The following is a 13,424-nucleotide window of genomic DNA, read 5'->3' as shown; positions in this document are numbered from 1 at the left end:
CAGCCAGTAAAACAGAGATTTATTCGATGACAGGAACAGGGTCTAAAACAGAGCTTGTAGATACAGCGAAATGGACCCCTCAGCTGGGTCCATTCTGGGGGGCAGTGAGCCAGACCCCCACGTCTGCCCTCAGCCAGCTCCAGACTAACAACCCCTCCCAGCCCCTCCTCTCTGCTCAGCCCCTTTCCCGGGCTAGGAGGTCACCTGATCCCTTTGTCTCCAACACCTTCAGCTGGCACCTTTGCAGAGGAGGGGCCCAGGCCATCAGTTGCTAGGAGACAGAGTGCCAGGCATTTAGGTGCACTGGCCCTTTGCTCTGCCAGATACTTAAGAACTGCACAGGGGACATTGAGGCACCAGCACAGTATTCAGAGAAAATATTAAGAACTTTCCCAGTTCGTCACACCCTGCCAGCCAACATGCTCTTGAAAAGCCAGGAGGGGAGTTCAGTCCTCAGGGCCCATTCAGCTCTTGGAGGCTTTGCTGAAACTGCTGACAAGGGTCAGTGCTCTGGATGACTCTTTCCTCTGCAGGGAGGGTCTTGCATACCCAGGCACTCTATATACCTGGGAATGTGGCCACATCATATTCTGCTCTTCAACGGAGAGAGGTTTTATTTTAATTCTTTTTAGCCTCCCAGTGCAATTGATGCCTCACTGAACTGGTGGCTGAAAAACTCCTAGCTCTTAGAAGAGCTCACCAGGTGTCGTTGCGGATGATCTACTACCTGGAGTCTTGGTCGGTGCTGCCTTGTGCATAGACATTGAACTGAGAATCAGGAAACCTGGGTTTCTATTCCTGGCTCTGCGGCTGGCTTGCTAGTGACTTTGGGCAACTCGCTTCTCCGTCCGCCTCAGTTTCCCCATCTGTAAAAGGGGGATATTGATACTGACCTCCTTTGCAAAGGGCTTTGAGATCCATTGTAGACAAGTGCTGTCTCAGCGCTGGGGATTATTACTATTTTATTTAAATCCGGATAGGACGTCTCTCTAAAAGTAACGCCCTAGCATAGCCGCAAGTTACTGGGCTTGATTCAGGAATTACTGGGCGAACTTTGGTGGCCTTTGTTACACAGGAGTGAACCTAGATGATCACAACGATCCTTTCTGGCCTTTCCACCGTGAACGTGAGCCATTGGCTTCCTCTGGATCTCTTGTGGTTTGGTTTGGTTCTCCCCTGGCTTTATGGCCAATGTGCCTCAATTTTGATCTGGAGGCACTTTCCCTGTGCCAGTTCATTCAGTCTCTTCTGTTCTATGTAGGTTCTTAAACTGCGCTCATCACTGTAGTATCTGAATGTCTTCCAGTCGTGCATTAAGTGACTAACATCTGTCACGTGTTGTTTGTTCCCTCAGCCTCTCCCTGGGGTAGAAGTGTATGCAGTTTTTGTAATTTTTTTCTTAATATAGCTACCTGTTGCTGTGTTTTATATTATAGAAGGCGAGGTCTAAGAAATGCGCCTCGCACTGGGAGCAGAAGGTGGTGAGGTTTGTAACGGCGCTTAGTTCGAGGGAGTTCATTTCACAGTCTCAAATGAGCCCTTCAGAAATCTCTCTCCTGCAGACAAGCTTTACACTGATCGTAGAGAGTTCCATTGTGCCAGAGGAGCAGCGTTGTTGACCATGGTCTTCATCGTGGAGCTTTAGATGGACTTCTAGATATCCAGGGCACAGGCCACTGAGCGCCTTGAAGATGAGGACTGAGACCTTGAAGATTGAGTTGGTCTTCTCCCAGTGTAGAGAGCAGAGGACAAGCTGGATAGTTCTCGGTAGTCTGTGTTGCTGAGGAAACATGCAGCGTTCTGTACTAGTTGGAGTTTCCTGACCACTGAAGTTTTCATGCCCAGGTATATTACATTGCTATAGAGCAGCTGAGAGGTGATGGAAGCGGGAATAACTGAGGCTAGGTCACCTTCTGCCAGGATAGGACCAAGCCTCAGAGCCAACCAGAGCTGATAGAAAGCATTACTCATGGATGCTGCTCTGTGAGAGCTCAGCATCAGCAAGGAATTCAGGAGTTCTCCCAAACCACGGACTGAATTGACCAATTGTGGAGGTGTACTTTTAACCGAAGGAGACTGCCCTGTGCTGGCAGCAGACTCTTCAAAATGCGTTCCTCTGCCCACCAGCAGACTGACCTCTGTGTTGCTCAGTTTCAGCTTTAGTCAGCTGTTCTTCCTCCATGAGCTGATTTTGTCCAAGCACTGGGCCTTCTTGGTGGCAGTGGTGTGGTCACAGGGGTGAAGGATTAGGTAGAGCTGTGTACTTCTCCAACGGCAAGAACACTTCATGAAGCACCTAGCCAGCTGTGCAATGCTGTGCTCCGTGGTGGTGAAATATTTTCTTCCTGACCCTGGTGAACTACAGCTTCCATCCTGAAGCATGAAATCTGATCACCTTGATCTTCTCCTGCACGATTGTAAAAGTTGTTGGTCATAAGAATGACTTAGCCCTTCTTAAACAAACTAGCTGTAGTCTTATACTTGCTCTCCTGAAACAGTGAGTTTCACAGGGTGAGTAGGGGGCGCGCATGTGTGTGTATTTCCTTTATTTGTCCTCAGGCTAATGAGTAAAATTTGAAAATGTCTTGTTAGGCTTAAAGTCACCAGTTCTTAATTGAATTGAGTATTTGGGCTGTTTCTCTCTCTCACACACACACACGCTTACATACATACGTACGTACCTACCAGGGAGATCGGTGCCTTAGTGATACCTTGTACCTGGGGTAGGGAAAGGGTTCATCTTTCCAGCATCTGAAATCTTCATCCAGAGTTCTAGATCACTTACATATTCTGACTAAATCTCTCCCCGCTGCCCCTCTGCCAGGACCACAAGAAGCTGGAAGATAATTTCCCCTCACAGATAACGGCTGGAATTACTTTCGCTGGGAGCCCATTGCTGCTTGCGTTTCTCAGCGCAGTTGTTAGGAGGCGTCTTTAATCCGTGGCTTGCGAATAAAAAACAACAGTTCTAATAACTGAGATTAGCTAGTGTTGCGTGTTTGGGTGGGGGAGGCCAGCAATCTGGCATGTATGCCTCTCAGCAGGCAGACCTAGATTCTCCTGGGCATGCTCTTAGCTCATAACTTCATTGTGGTGGATTTTTGATTGGTTGAAACAAAGAACCAAAGGGCTAAAGCTATAAAGTGCTCTGAAAACAGCAGGCCTGACGTATGCTAAGGATGCTTTGAGCCACTCCAGTAGCATAGTGGGAGCCTTAAAGCGGTTGGAACAGGCTTTCCTGTGCAGCGAGGCTGCCTGATTGGTATGTAGTAGCTCTCCGCCAGCCCAGCTCACAGCCCCAGCATCGGAGGAAAGGGCTGGTGGGAAATTTTCCATCAGAACTGTTTAGATGGAAAATTGGGTTTTCAGCTAAACTCAGTTTTTCACAGAAAGTGTCTGCTTTCCACACACACTTTTTTTTGGGGGGGTCAAAAAATCAGACCCCAAAATTGACCAAAAGCCACAAATGGCATCATGGGAGATGTTATTAGACTAGGTAACCCAGCCTAGAGAGGAGAAATTGGGCCAAGGTACCTGAACTACAACTCCCATGAGGCACCAGGGCAGCATATCCAAAGTGGAATATTTTTTGTTTTGGCTAAGATATTCTGAGTTGTTGCTTTTTCACCATGGAGTCAAATTTTTCTGTTTGAAAATTTGGGGTTTTGGAGAAAATGATTCTTTTTTTCATCAAAATTTTCTGTAGAAAAAAGCCCATTTTCTGACCAGCTCTTAACTAGGAGGCAGATTGAGGGCATGGTTAGAGAGCACTGCCCCAAGACTGTTCTGTTTTCGTTCAGCCCTAAGGCTGCTCTGCCTTACGGTGGGAGCTTGGCAGGTCCCTGAACAACCCCACAACGCAGGCAGCAGAGCCGGTTGGGAAATGATCTTTTGTTCCTGCAAAAATTATGATGAAAATAAAAACTCTTGTTTCATTTTTTTGTTGACTTTTTTCTGCAAAAGTACTTTTCCCTCAAATTTTCAGCAAAAACTTGGAAAATCCTAATATTTTTGGCCAAAATCTGGATTTTTTTTTGGTTGTTTTACAGAAATATTTTGATTTTTGGGGCTGAAACTTTCACCTTTTGTTTTAACATTCAGAACCTGAAGAATGTTTCTGGCAACCGATACGTCCCATGAAGGTTTCCATTTTGACAACAAAGCCATTTTTCATAGGAGGGAAAAACATTTTTGAATGAAAAATGTTGGCCAGCCATAATGGGGAGTGTAAAGGTAGCTTAAAGTCCTCTTTATCCCCTATCTCTGTCCCTCCCTCAAGTACTGCAAGAACTGAAAATTGGGCCCATTCCTTCTGGGCATTTGGGGCATATCTGGGATGAAGATATGAGTATCTAATATGCTGTAGTGGAGATGGACCTCAGTCCGAACCCAAATCCCCCCCACCAGTTGGGGGCATTCTGATCTGTGTCTGGACCAGGCAGCTCTGGCCGCGTCTTTGCAGTTGTAGTCCAAGTGACTTTGCCTCTTTGCTTAGTGGCTCAGGAGCACCTTCGTCTCCCTTTCAAAAGATCTTTTAAGCCCGTTCAGCGCTGCGTTGGAATGGTAATGACTGACAGTTGATGAGGTGAGGGTGGGGAGGGCGTTTCGCCGTTCGGGGTAACGTAGGTTTGGTGTTCTCAATCCAGCTCCCAGGGAACAGGTATCCACTGAGCCACAAATTGCATTTGTCACATATTGTTGACAGTTTCCTCAGACAGATGAAGGTTTGAACTGGCCTGAACTCCCTTTCGCACTGTGGATGAGACTGCGTAGCCAAATTCTGAAAGAACTCATACTGACATCAACATGGGGCTTTGTCTCACTCTAGTGGCTGGACCTTCTAAGGAGGTTTGAGTCAGCTGTTGCATTTATGGACCTGGGCTTTCAACTCAGGCAGTAGAACTTCGGTCTTTTGAATCCGGAGGTCCCAAGTTCAGACTGCACAGATAACCAGAGCACGGTGGGTGGGTAAAGAGATGGGGACAACTCATTCTCTCAGGTCAGAGACCCACCACAGCAGATAAGAATAAAGCCTGATGCTTGCAATATGCTTGTCATCCAGGGATCTCAAAGCACTTTTTGGAAGTGGGCAAATATAATTGTTTCCTCTTCACAATTGTGGGGGGACAGACGGGGGAGATTATGGAGCCCAGGGTCATGTTACGGAGAAGGTATCAGTCATGGAGTAGAGCCAGGCGTATTAGTTATCAGTGTGGTGGTCTGACTACTAGATTAAGCTGTCTCCCTTGGTATCTAGCTTCTGTTGTGAGGGAGGGAAAGGAGGGACCATTTAAAGGAAAAGGTTTTTCGCTCCTGAATTTTTGCATCTCCTTTCTTCTCTGTCCCTGCAGCTGATAGTTGAAAAGACAACTGACTACCCTTCCGCTGAATACTCTCTGGTGGAGGATGTAGCCCTCCACTTCACGTGTTTGATGGACAGACTGAATGAGCAGCGCCTGTTTCAGCCGGACCTGTGCGATGTGGACATCGTCCTAGTTCAGCAGAAGAGCATCTTCCCCGCCCACAAGGGGGTCCTTGCCGCGTACAGCCAGTTCTTCCACTCTCTCTTCACCCAGAACAAGCAGCTGCAGCGGGTAGAGCTCTCCTTGGAGGCTTTGACTTCCCAAGGCCTCCAGCAGATCCTCAACTTCATCTACACCTCCAAGCTGCTGGTGAACTCCTGCAATGTGCAGGATGTCCTGAACGCCGCCGCCGTGCTGCAGATGAGCAACATCGCCTCCTCCTGCCAGGAGCTCATCAACACCAGATCCCTCAGCCTGGCCATGGCCAGCGACATGGCCCTGCCCCCTGACGCCTGTGGCAATGCTATCCCCCCGCAGTACTACTGTGAGATTAAGCAAGAGGTGGACTCTCTGCACCCCAAGATCTATGCCCGGGAAGGAAACGATCCCTACTCGGTGCGAGTAGAGGACAGGGTGGATGGAGGTGGCAACCAGCACCTCCCGGCTGTGCCTGCCAAGCAGTATTACAAGGAGGAGAAGGACAGTGGCCTGGCCACCATGTGTAAGATGGAGGGCGGGGAATCTGAGGAGGATCTGGACAGCCAGGGCTCTTACAACCGGGAGCAGATCATTGTGGAGGTGAACCTCAACAACCAAACCCTCAATGTTTCCAAGGGGATGGAAGGGAAGCCCACCACCAACGAAGCTGCCGCCGTGATTAGCCGACCAGATGGGGATGGACATGACACCGAGGAGGAAGGGGAGGAGGAAAATGAGGAAGCGGGGGAGGAGGAGGAGGAGGAGGACGCTGAGGTGGGGGAGGAGGATGAGGAGGAGCACAGCGAAGAGGAAGACCTGGAGGAGACCACAGAGGAGGAGGAGGAAGAGGAGGACGATGAAGAGGCGTCCGAAGTGAAAAGGGAAAAATCTGGGCAGCCCCGCAGGGGGACCAGGTCGTCTAAGGCCACCAAGTCCACCATGTCCACCAGGTCCCAGGATCTGGCCAAGGCGGTGGATGAAGAGGAGGGCCAGCGTGGGAGGAAGAGGAAAAAGGAGCAGGATGGGCTGGGCCCGAAAGTCAAGCTGGAGGAAAAGCAGCACTACCCCTGCAAGAAGTGCCCCCGCGTCTTCAACAACCGCTGGTACTTGGAGAAGCACATGAACGTCACCCACAGCCGCATGCAGATCTGCGACAAGTGTGGCAAGCGCTTCCTGCTGGAGAGCGAGCTCCTACTGCACCATCAGACGGACTGCGAGAAGAACATTCAGGTGAGCCGCCGGCATGCCCTGCCTAGCTCCAGGGTGCTGCAGAGGGGCCCGGGCGCTCTGTGCCATCGCCTGGTGACATGCCAGAAGTATGTGGGGATTCGGCATGGTACACTCCCAACAGAGCCACGAGTGATGCTCCAAGTACTCAGAGATTGTGGCTGGTGCTCCTTATGGCAGTGAGGTTTGTGTGTGTTGTCCTGGGGCTCCAGTTACTCAGCACATCGTGATCCCTAGTGGGTGGGGAGGAGAGGCAGTAAGTGATCTACACTGCGTGGCTCTGATCACCTTATAACAGGAACAAAACCACTGAGGTACAGTAGAGGCATGGCCCAGAATACTGCTGTGTCCGGTGTGGTCACTGTAGTCTTTGTATTTCAGAGCTTTGTATTTTAAACACAGACAGGCACAGGTGGGGTCCCTGTCCAGCTTTTCCAGACTGAAAGACTGAGAGGGCTAGAGGACAGAGTTGTTCCTAAATAACATGGTCTTTGAGAGGCAGGAATAAAAATGTAAACATGGGGGTGAGGATAGAGGGTAGGAAATTGAAAGGATCCTGGATTGAAAGCTACATGCCCCAGAATCATAGAATATCAGGGTTGGAAGGGACTTCAGGAGGTCATCTGGTCCAACCCCCTGCTCAAATGCTGTTAAAGGGGCTCATAATGAGGATTAAATGATTGGCCTAATGTCAGAGCGCACTGGCGTGGCACTTTTTAGAGGGCAGGCTGTGGGCACAGAGAGAAAATGGCATAGAAAGCTAGGTGATGTAAGGCTGTGATGAATGGTTGGTGCCAATGTGTTTAAAGCCCATGTTAACAGTGTCATTGAGGTCCATAGCTCTGACACCAGAAAATTTCCCACCAGAAAACATCCCACCACTCTGACATCACACCCACGGGAGCGCTCTTACTTTAAGGCAGTGGTTCTCAAACCACGTGTACTCTGGGGGTACCCAGTGGTCTTCCAGGAGGTACATCAACTCATCTAGATATTTGCCTAGTTTTACAACAGGCTACATAAAAAGCACTAGTGAAGTCAATACAAACTAAAATTTCATATAGACAGTGAACTATTTATACTACTCTGTATCATTTACACTGACATGTAAGTAATATTTATATTCCAACTGATTTATTTTATAATGATACGGTAAAAATGAGAGAATAAGCAATTTTTTCAGTACTAGTGCTCTGTCACACTTTTGTAATTTTATTTCTGATTTTGTAAGCAAATTTTTTTTAAGTGAGGTGACACGGGGTACGCATGACAGATCAGGGACAGTTTTCTGGAAAGGTTGAGAGATGCTGCTTTAGGGTGTTGACCAATGTCAGTTGTAGAACTGCAGTGCCAACTGCTGGAAAGAAACTAAATTGCAGCACTGCAGTGAGTGGACAGTGGTGTGCATCCTCGTGTTATTGTGTAAACGTGAAATACGAGCAACAGGGAATTAAGGAAAACTCTGGGTTTCTGTGGCCCCAAACCACTCAAGCATTGCTCTCCTGTTCTGCAGTCACTGCCGCCTGCCTTCCAGTGCATTACACTGAGACACAAAGAAATTGCTTATCTACCGGTGTGAGTGTCTCGGCAACAGAGGTTTGTCTGGTACAGTTAGAACCTTGAGCAATGATGACCAAGGATTTTATCAGGGTTGTTTAGACGAGAGGAAAAAGTAAAGCTAATTTATTTGTGTGTATATATGTGTGTACACAAACACACACACACAACACAACCCTTGTATCCAAATACTCTGATCCAAGGAACTGCTAGCGGATCTGTTTCTGATATTCCCTCCCAATTTACCCAAATACATAACAGTGTCACTCATTCAGTTCGGATAATCCATGATGCTACCGTATATAGGTACTTATCTAATGTTTCTTGTCATTTTCATACATATACTTAGGCCTTGTCTATAGTAGAAACGGTGCACCGGCTTATCCAAACCGATTTCAAAAATCAGTCAATCAATCCAGTTACATTGATACAAACTCCTAACATAGACACACTTCAGCCAATTTAACCCTGTCTTAAATTGATTTAGCTTAATTTGGAAATTTGCTGCGTGAGATAAAACAGCTTTAATTCTCGCTCTAAATCGGTTTTGCTTTTGTGTCAGCGAATTTCTAAATTCAGCTAAATTAGTTTAATCCTTGCTTAAATCGCTTTAAGTACATCTGCTTTAGAGGTTTGTACCAATTTAACTAGATTTAATGGATTCTTAAAATAGATTCAGTTAAACCAATGCAACTTTTCTAATATAGACCAAGTCTTCTTTAAGAGTAATTTATTGGCTGGCTGCTACATTGGGACATTACAGGTGACATGAAGCATTCAAAACCCAGGAAAAGTTTAATAATACTGAATGCTGCAGCTGCATTGGTTAAGCAGTAAAAGTGCACATTTAAAAAAATTCTCCAACGAATCTTCTAATCCATGTTGAACTGTTTTGTATGATGCTATCATGACTGATATATAATATATATAAAATCCTAGACAGTCCATTGTTATCAGTCCAGTGCTTGAGTGATTTATTTTTAAATTAATCCAGCTCTGATCTTGTGAGGGTTATTCCTAAAACTATAGCCCTGGGCCATGGGATTGGTGAAGCCATGTAAAATTTGAACTCTTGCCCTTCCATTACCCACGTGTGAGGGACACTGAGGCCTGGTCCACACTACGCAGTTAAATCGATTTAAACAGCATTAAATCGATTTAACGCTGTACCCGTCCACACTACAAGGCACTTTAAATCGATTTTAAGGGCTCTTAAAATCGATTTCTGTACTCCCCAATGAGAGGAGTAACCCTAAAATCGATATTACTATATCGATTTAGGGTTAGTGTGGACGGAAATCGAAGTTATTGGTCTCATTCCTTTAATGTAGCTACCCAGAGTGCACCGCTCCGGAAATCGATGGTAGCCTAGGACCATGGATGCACACCACCGAATTAATGTGCCCTAGTGTGGACGCATAAAATCGATTTTATAATATCGGTTTTATAAAACCGGTTTTAGTAATTTCGATTTTATGCTGTAGTGTAGACGTAGCCTGAGGGATAAGGACTTGGTGTAAAAGATGCAGGAAATATAGGAATGCAGAAGGCTTCAAATAAGATAGGTTCTCTCTAAGCATAAATAACATTGCTTATAACCAACTTCTTGTGTCAATATTTCTGGGGGAAATAGGGAGGCACAGTACAGGCCCACCACGGTTGCGAACCTCCTGCAATGGAGAAACCACAGAAGAAGAGAAAAAAAAAGAATAATGGTCCATAATTATGGGTAAGGCTACGATTTAGTCACAGGTATTTTTAGTAAAAGTCATGGACAGGTCATGGGCAATAAACAAAAATTCACATCCCTGACCTGTCCATGACTTATACTATAAATATCCCTGACTAAATCTTGGCGGGGGGGCACCCAGGAGGGAGGGAGAGGCGGGGCCAGCCATGACACCAGCTGCTGGGGGCTGCTGGAGTACCAGCTGCTCCGGCCATCCTGGAGATTGCTGCTTAGGTGGTACCTGGCCCCAGCTGCATCACCTGAGCAGCGGCCAGTGCAACTGACCCTGGGGCTGCTCCAGTAGCAGCCAGTATGGCTGTCCCTGAGGCCACTGAGCAGCTGGCCTTGGGGCCAGGTGCTTGGGTGACCCTCGTGTCAGCCACGTTGGCCGCTGCTGAAGTCACGGAGGTGGTAGAAAGTCACTGGAATCCGTGAGTTCCGCCACCTCCGTGACAGACACGGTACCCTAGTTATGGGCAGTTCTGGTGTCCTTACTCAGGTTGAAGAGTACTTTATCCCAAGCGTTCCTATTGAAGTCAGCAGGCCAGATCGTCACCTCTTATAAGTCAACATAGCTCCATTGACGTCAATAGCTACATCAGCTCCACCAGCTAAGGTTCAGACCCACTTACATCCACTCGTGCAGTAAGGCACTGCCCAACATAAGTTCGAATATCAGAACCTGGGTCTAAGGTCCTGAGATTGAACTTAAAGCAGAGTTTAAACTTCTGTGTACTGTATGAATTACACATACAAAAAAACTACATTAAAATATTACGATTGCAATCTCCATACTTCAAAAATGACAGATTTAAGGTTGCCCGTGCAAACTTAATTCAGCCCCCTGCGTGTATGCATGATGGTACAGTCTTTTTAGATGATCAGATACCGGTTTTTTCCCCCACAGGACCCTTGCCTCATTTAGTGCACAGGATAGTTATTCAATATTTGGTTTTCTCCTCATTATTCAGTGTAAGGGAAGAGGGGAGGGTCCCAGAGCCCAGACTCCAGCCTGAACTGGAATGTCTACACAGCAATTTTTAGCTCCACAGCCTGAGCCCTGAGCCAAAGTCAGCTGACACGGGTCAGCAATGGCCATGCTGCTGGTCTTATGTTCCAGTGTGGAGGTACTCAACAAGGCAGGAGTCCTGTGGAAAAAATGGTAGGTGATCATGTAATTAAATATTGTATCATAATGTATATGCACAAGGGAACAGAATTAAAATTGTACAGACAACCTTAATTCTAGCATTTCCTAACTTTTGAGTGCTGGACTTCAACCAAAATTACAACTTTTCTGAGAATTTTCAGGCAAGTATTTTATTGGTTTGAATTTAAACTAATCTATTTTATAAATCTACATACAAAACATTGTGCATGTGAAGGATTTTTGCCTAGTACTGTTTTCTTGTACAGTTGAGCCTTTTTCTTTTTTCTTTCTTTTTTTTTGTCTTAGTGCAAATCGATAAAAGTTTTTTGTGCATTTTTGTGGTAAAATAAGTATTTTGAGCGAATTTATGTTCTTTCTGGCCTGACAGTGATGCTAAGCTTGTACGGCAGTGAGACGTTCAGTTCTTTGATCTGTGCATTGAGGGGAATAGTATTATGGAATATGAAGAGTTCGGAGACATTGTGTCAGCTTGGGTACAAGTATCTAACAGGAAGGAGGTAAGAGAGTAGGGCTGGTTGAAAACACATGGATGACATATTTCTTTCAACAAGAAATGGCTTTCTGAATAATACGAATGCGCTGGACAGTGCTCAGAGCATAACAGGGATTGTGTAGTTAATGAGGTGGTTCTCTGTGAGACGTCCAGAAGCTGCAGAAGTTGAAAAGTGTGTAGTGAATGAAGGAGGGGACTGCAGGAAGAGAAAAGAGGATCTTGTGGCTAAGGCAAATGCTGCCTTGAAGAATTGGAATCAGTCCCTGCCTCTGCCACTGAGTTACTACTACATGGTGCTGGGCAAATCACTTAAACCAAACTTCCCAAATGGCCATTTTGTCTTCTTTAGTTCTTTCTTTCTGTGTTGTCCAAACTTCAGACACCTGGGGTGTGACTTGCTGAAGTGCTGAGCGCTCCCAGTCTGAAGTCAGTGGGAGCTTTGCTTTGAACATGTAAAGTGTTAGCTAATGCAGGGGAAGGAAAGCTCGTTCTCCGGAAGGGCTGAGCTATGGGTTGTGGCCAGAGCGCTGAATGCTGAAGACAAGGCGTGAAAGCACTTGGTGATGTGCGGGCCTGTTGAAGTTCCTGGGAGAGAGATGGGGAACTGAAGCAGCAGACGCATCTGATCTCATCCCCGAATGGATCCCACAACACTTTACGCACATGGCTAACTGATTAGGCAGCGATTTGGGCAGGCAAGGGAGAACAGTTTTCCCTCCACACTGAGAATGCAGATAAACTGGGATTGACAGAATAAAATGGCCAAAAATAGAGTTAAGCCCGGATGCTAGATTTAACACATTGGTGATTACACAGAGTGCCCTGGGGTCTTCAGTGACCACACATGCTTGATTTTACAAGCCCCATCAAATTACAGCACGTGCTGCAGGGCAGTGCCCCCTCTGCTGGGGCTTTGATTCAACACCGACTTTACCTTGGTGGGTCAGTAATTTGTCACTTCTTTCAGCAGTCTCCAGACCGTCGGGGATTCCCATCCAAATGCTGGCCAAGTCCAACCCCGTTTAGCTTCTGTTCTCCCCAGCCCTGGCGGCCAGAGATGTCGTGGCGGCAGAAGCCTACAGAGCTGGCAGCTTGAGAAGCAGAGAGTGGGTTAATCCCTGCAGTTCTGCCCGTGCTGTGAGCTGTGCTCCTTAAATGGGTCTTGAAACCAAATTTGCAGTCAGTCTCCTCAGAGAATGTGACAGATACAAACTTCAGGATGCAGTAGGGGTGGGGATTAGCAAAAGGAGAGGATCTTGGGAGGCCAGTAAAAAATAACTGCTGCCTATGAAATGTGAAAGGGCGCTGTGTCCCTGTGTCTCATTGCTGCTGGGTAAGCACAGCTAAGGGATTATAGCAAGTGGCACTATCCTGTCTCTGACTCCTTCACGGTGAAAATGTGTTCAGGACACTGGGATGCTTGATTATCCAAAGTCAGCGATTCCTTAGCAATCCTGTGACTTGCCTATTCCAAGGGGCAGTTCTTTCCCCCCTGAAAGTTATTGCCTGGAAATGGAGCAGTGAGAGCTAGAGCCAGATTATGGCTCTGCGAGCCACTGGCCGTTGGCTACGGCTAGTAGGGAAACACGTGTAGTTCCTGAGCAGGGTGGAGCAAGGTGATATGCCTGTGCATGGCTTAGCACCTCTAGGGGCAGCTGATGTGGTGGGGCAGCTCGCATCTCTGCTCTTCCCTACATCCTGCTCCTATTCATCCCTTGCCCTAGGCCCTGCAGGAGGCTGTTGAGC

At 47.0% G+C, this 13,424-nt stretch overlaps 1 protein-coding gene across 3 annotated transcripts in view; it reads left to right on the top strand.

Moving 5' to 3' along the window:
* ZBTB47 (zinc finger and BTB domain containing 47) overlaps positions 1-13,424 on the top strand; it is a 92,162-nt gene that overhangs the window by 61,606 nt on the left and 17,132 nt on the right. For all 3 annotated transcript variants that reach the window (XM_030549926.1, XM_030549928.1, XM_030549927.1), the window contains one exon: positions 5,352-6,731. In XM_030549926.1, the coding sequence (XP_030405786.1) occupies positions 5,352-6,731 (1,380 nt within the window). The remainder of the gene's footprint in view (positions 1-5,351; positions 6,732-13,424) is intronic.

Source organism: Gopherus evgoodei, chromosome 2 (genome assembly GCF_007399415.2).
Source record: "Gopherus evgoodei ecotype Sinaloan lineage chromosome 2, rGopEvg1_v1.p, whole genome shotgun sequence".
Classification (NCBI taxonomy): domain Eukaryota; kingdom Metazoa; phylum Chordata; order Testudines; family Testudinidae; genus Gopherus; species Gopherus evgoodei.
Note: the sequence above shows the minus strand (reverse complement) of the source record. Positions and strands in the feature narration are given on the sequence as shown.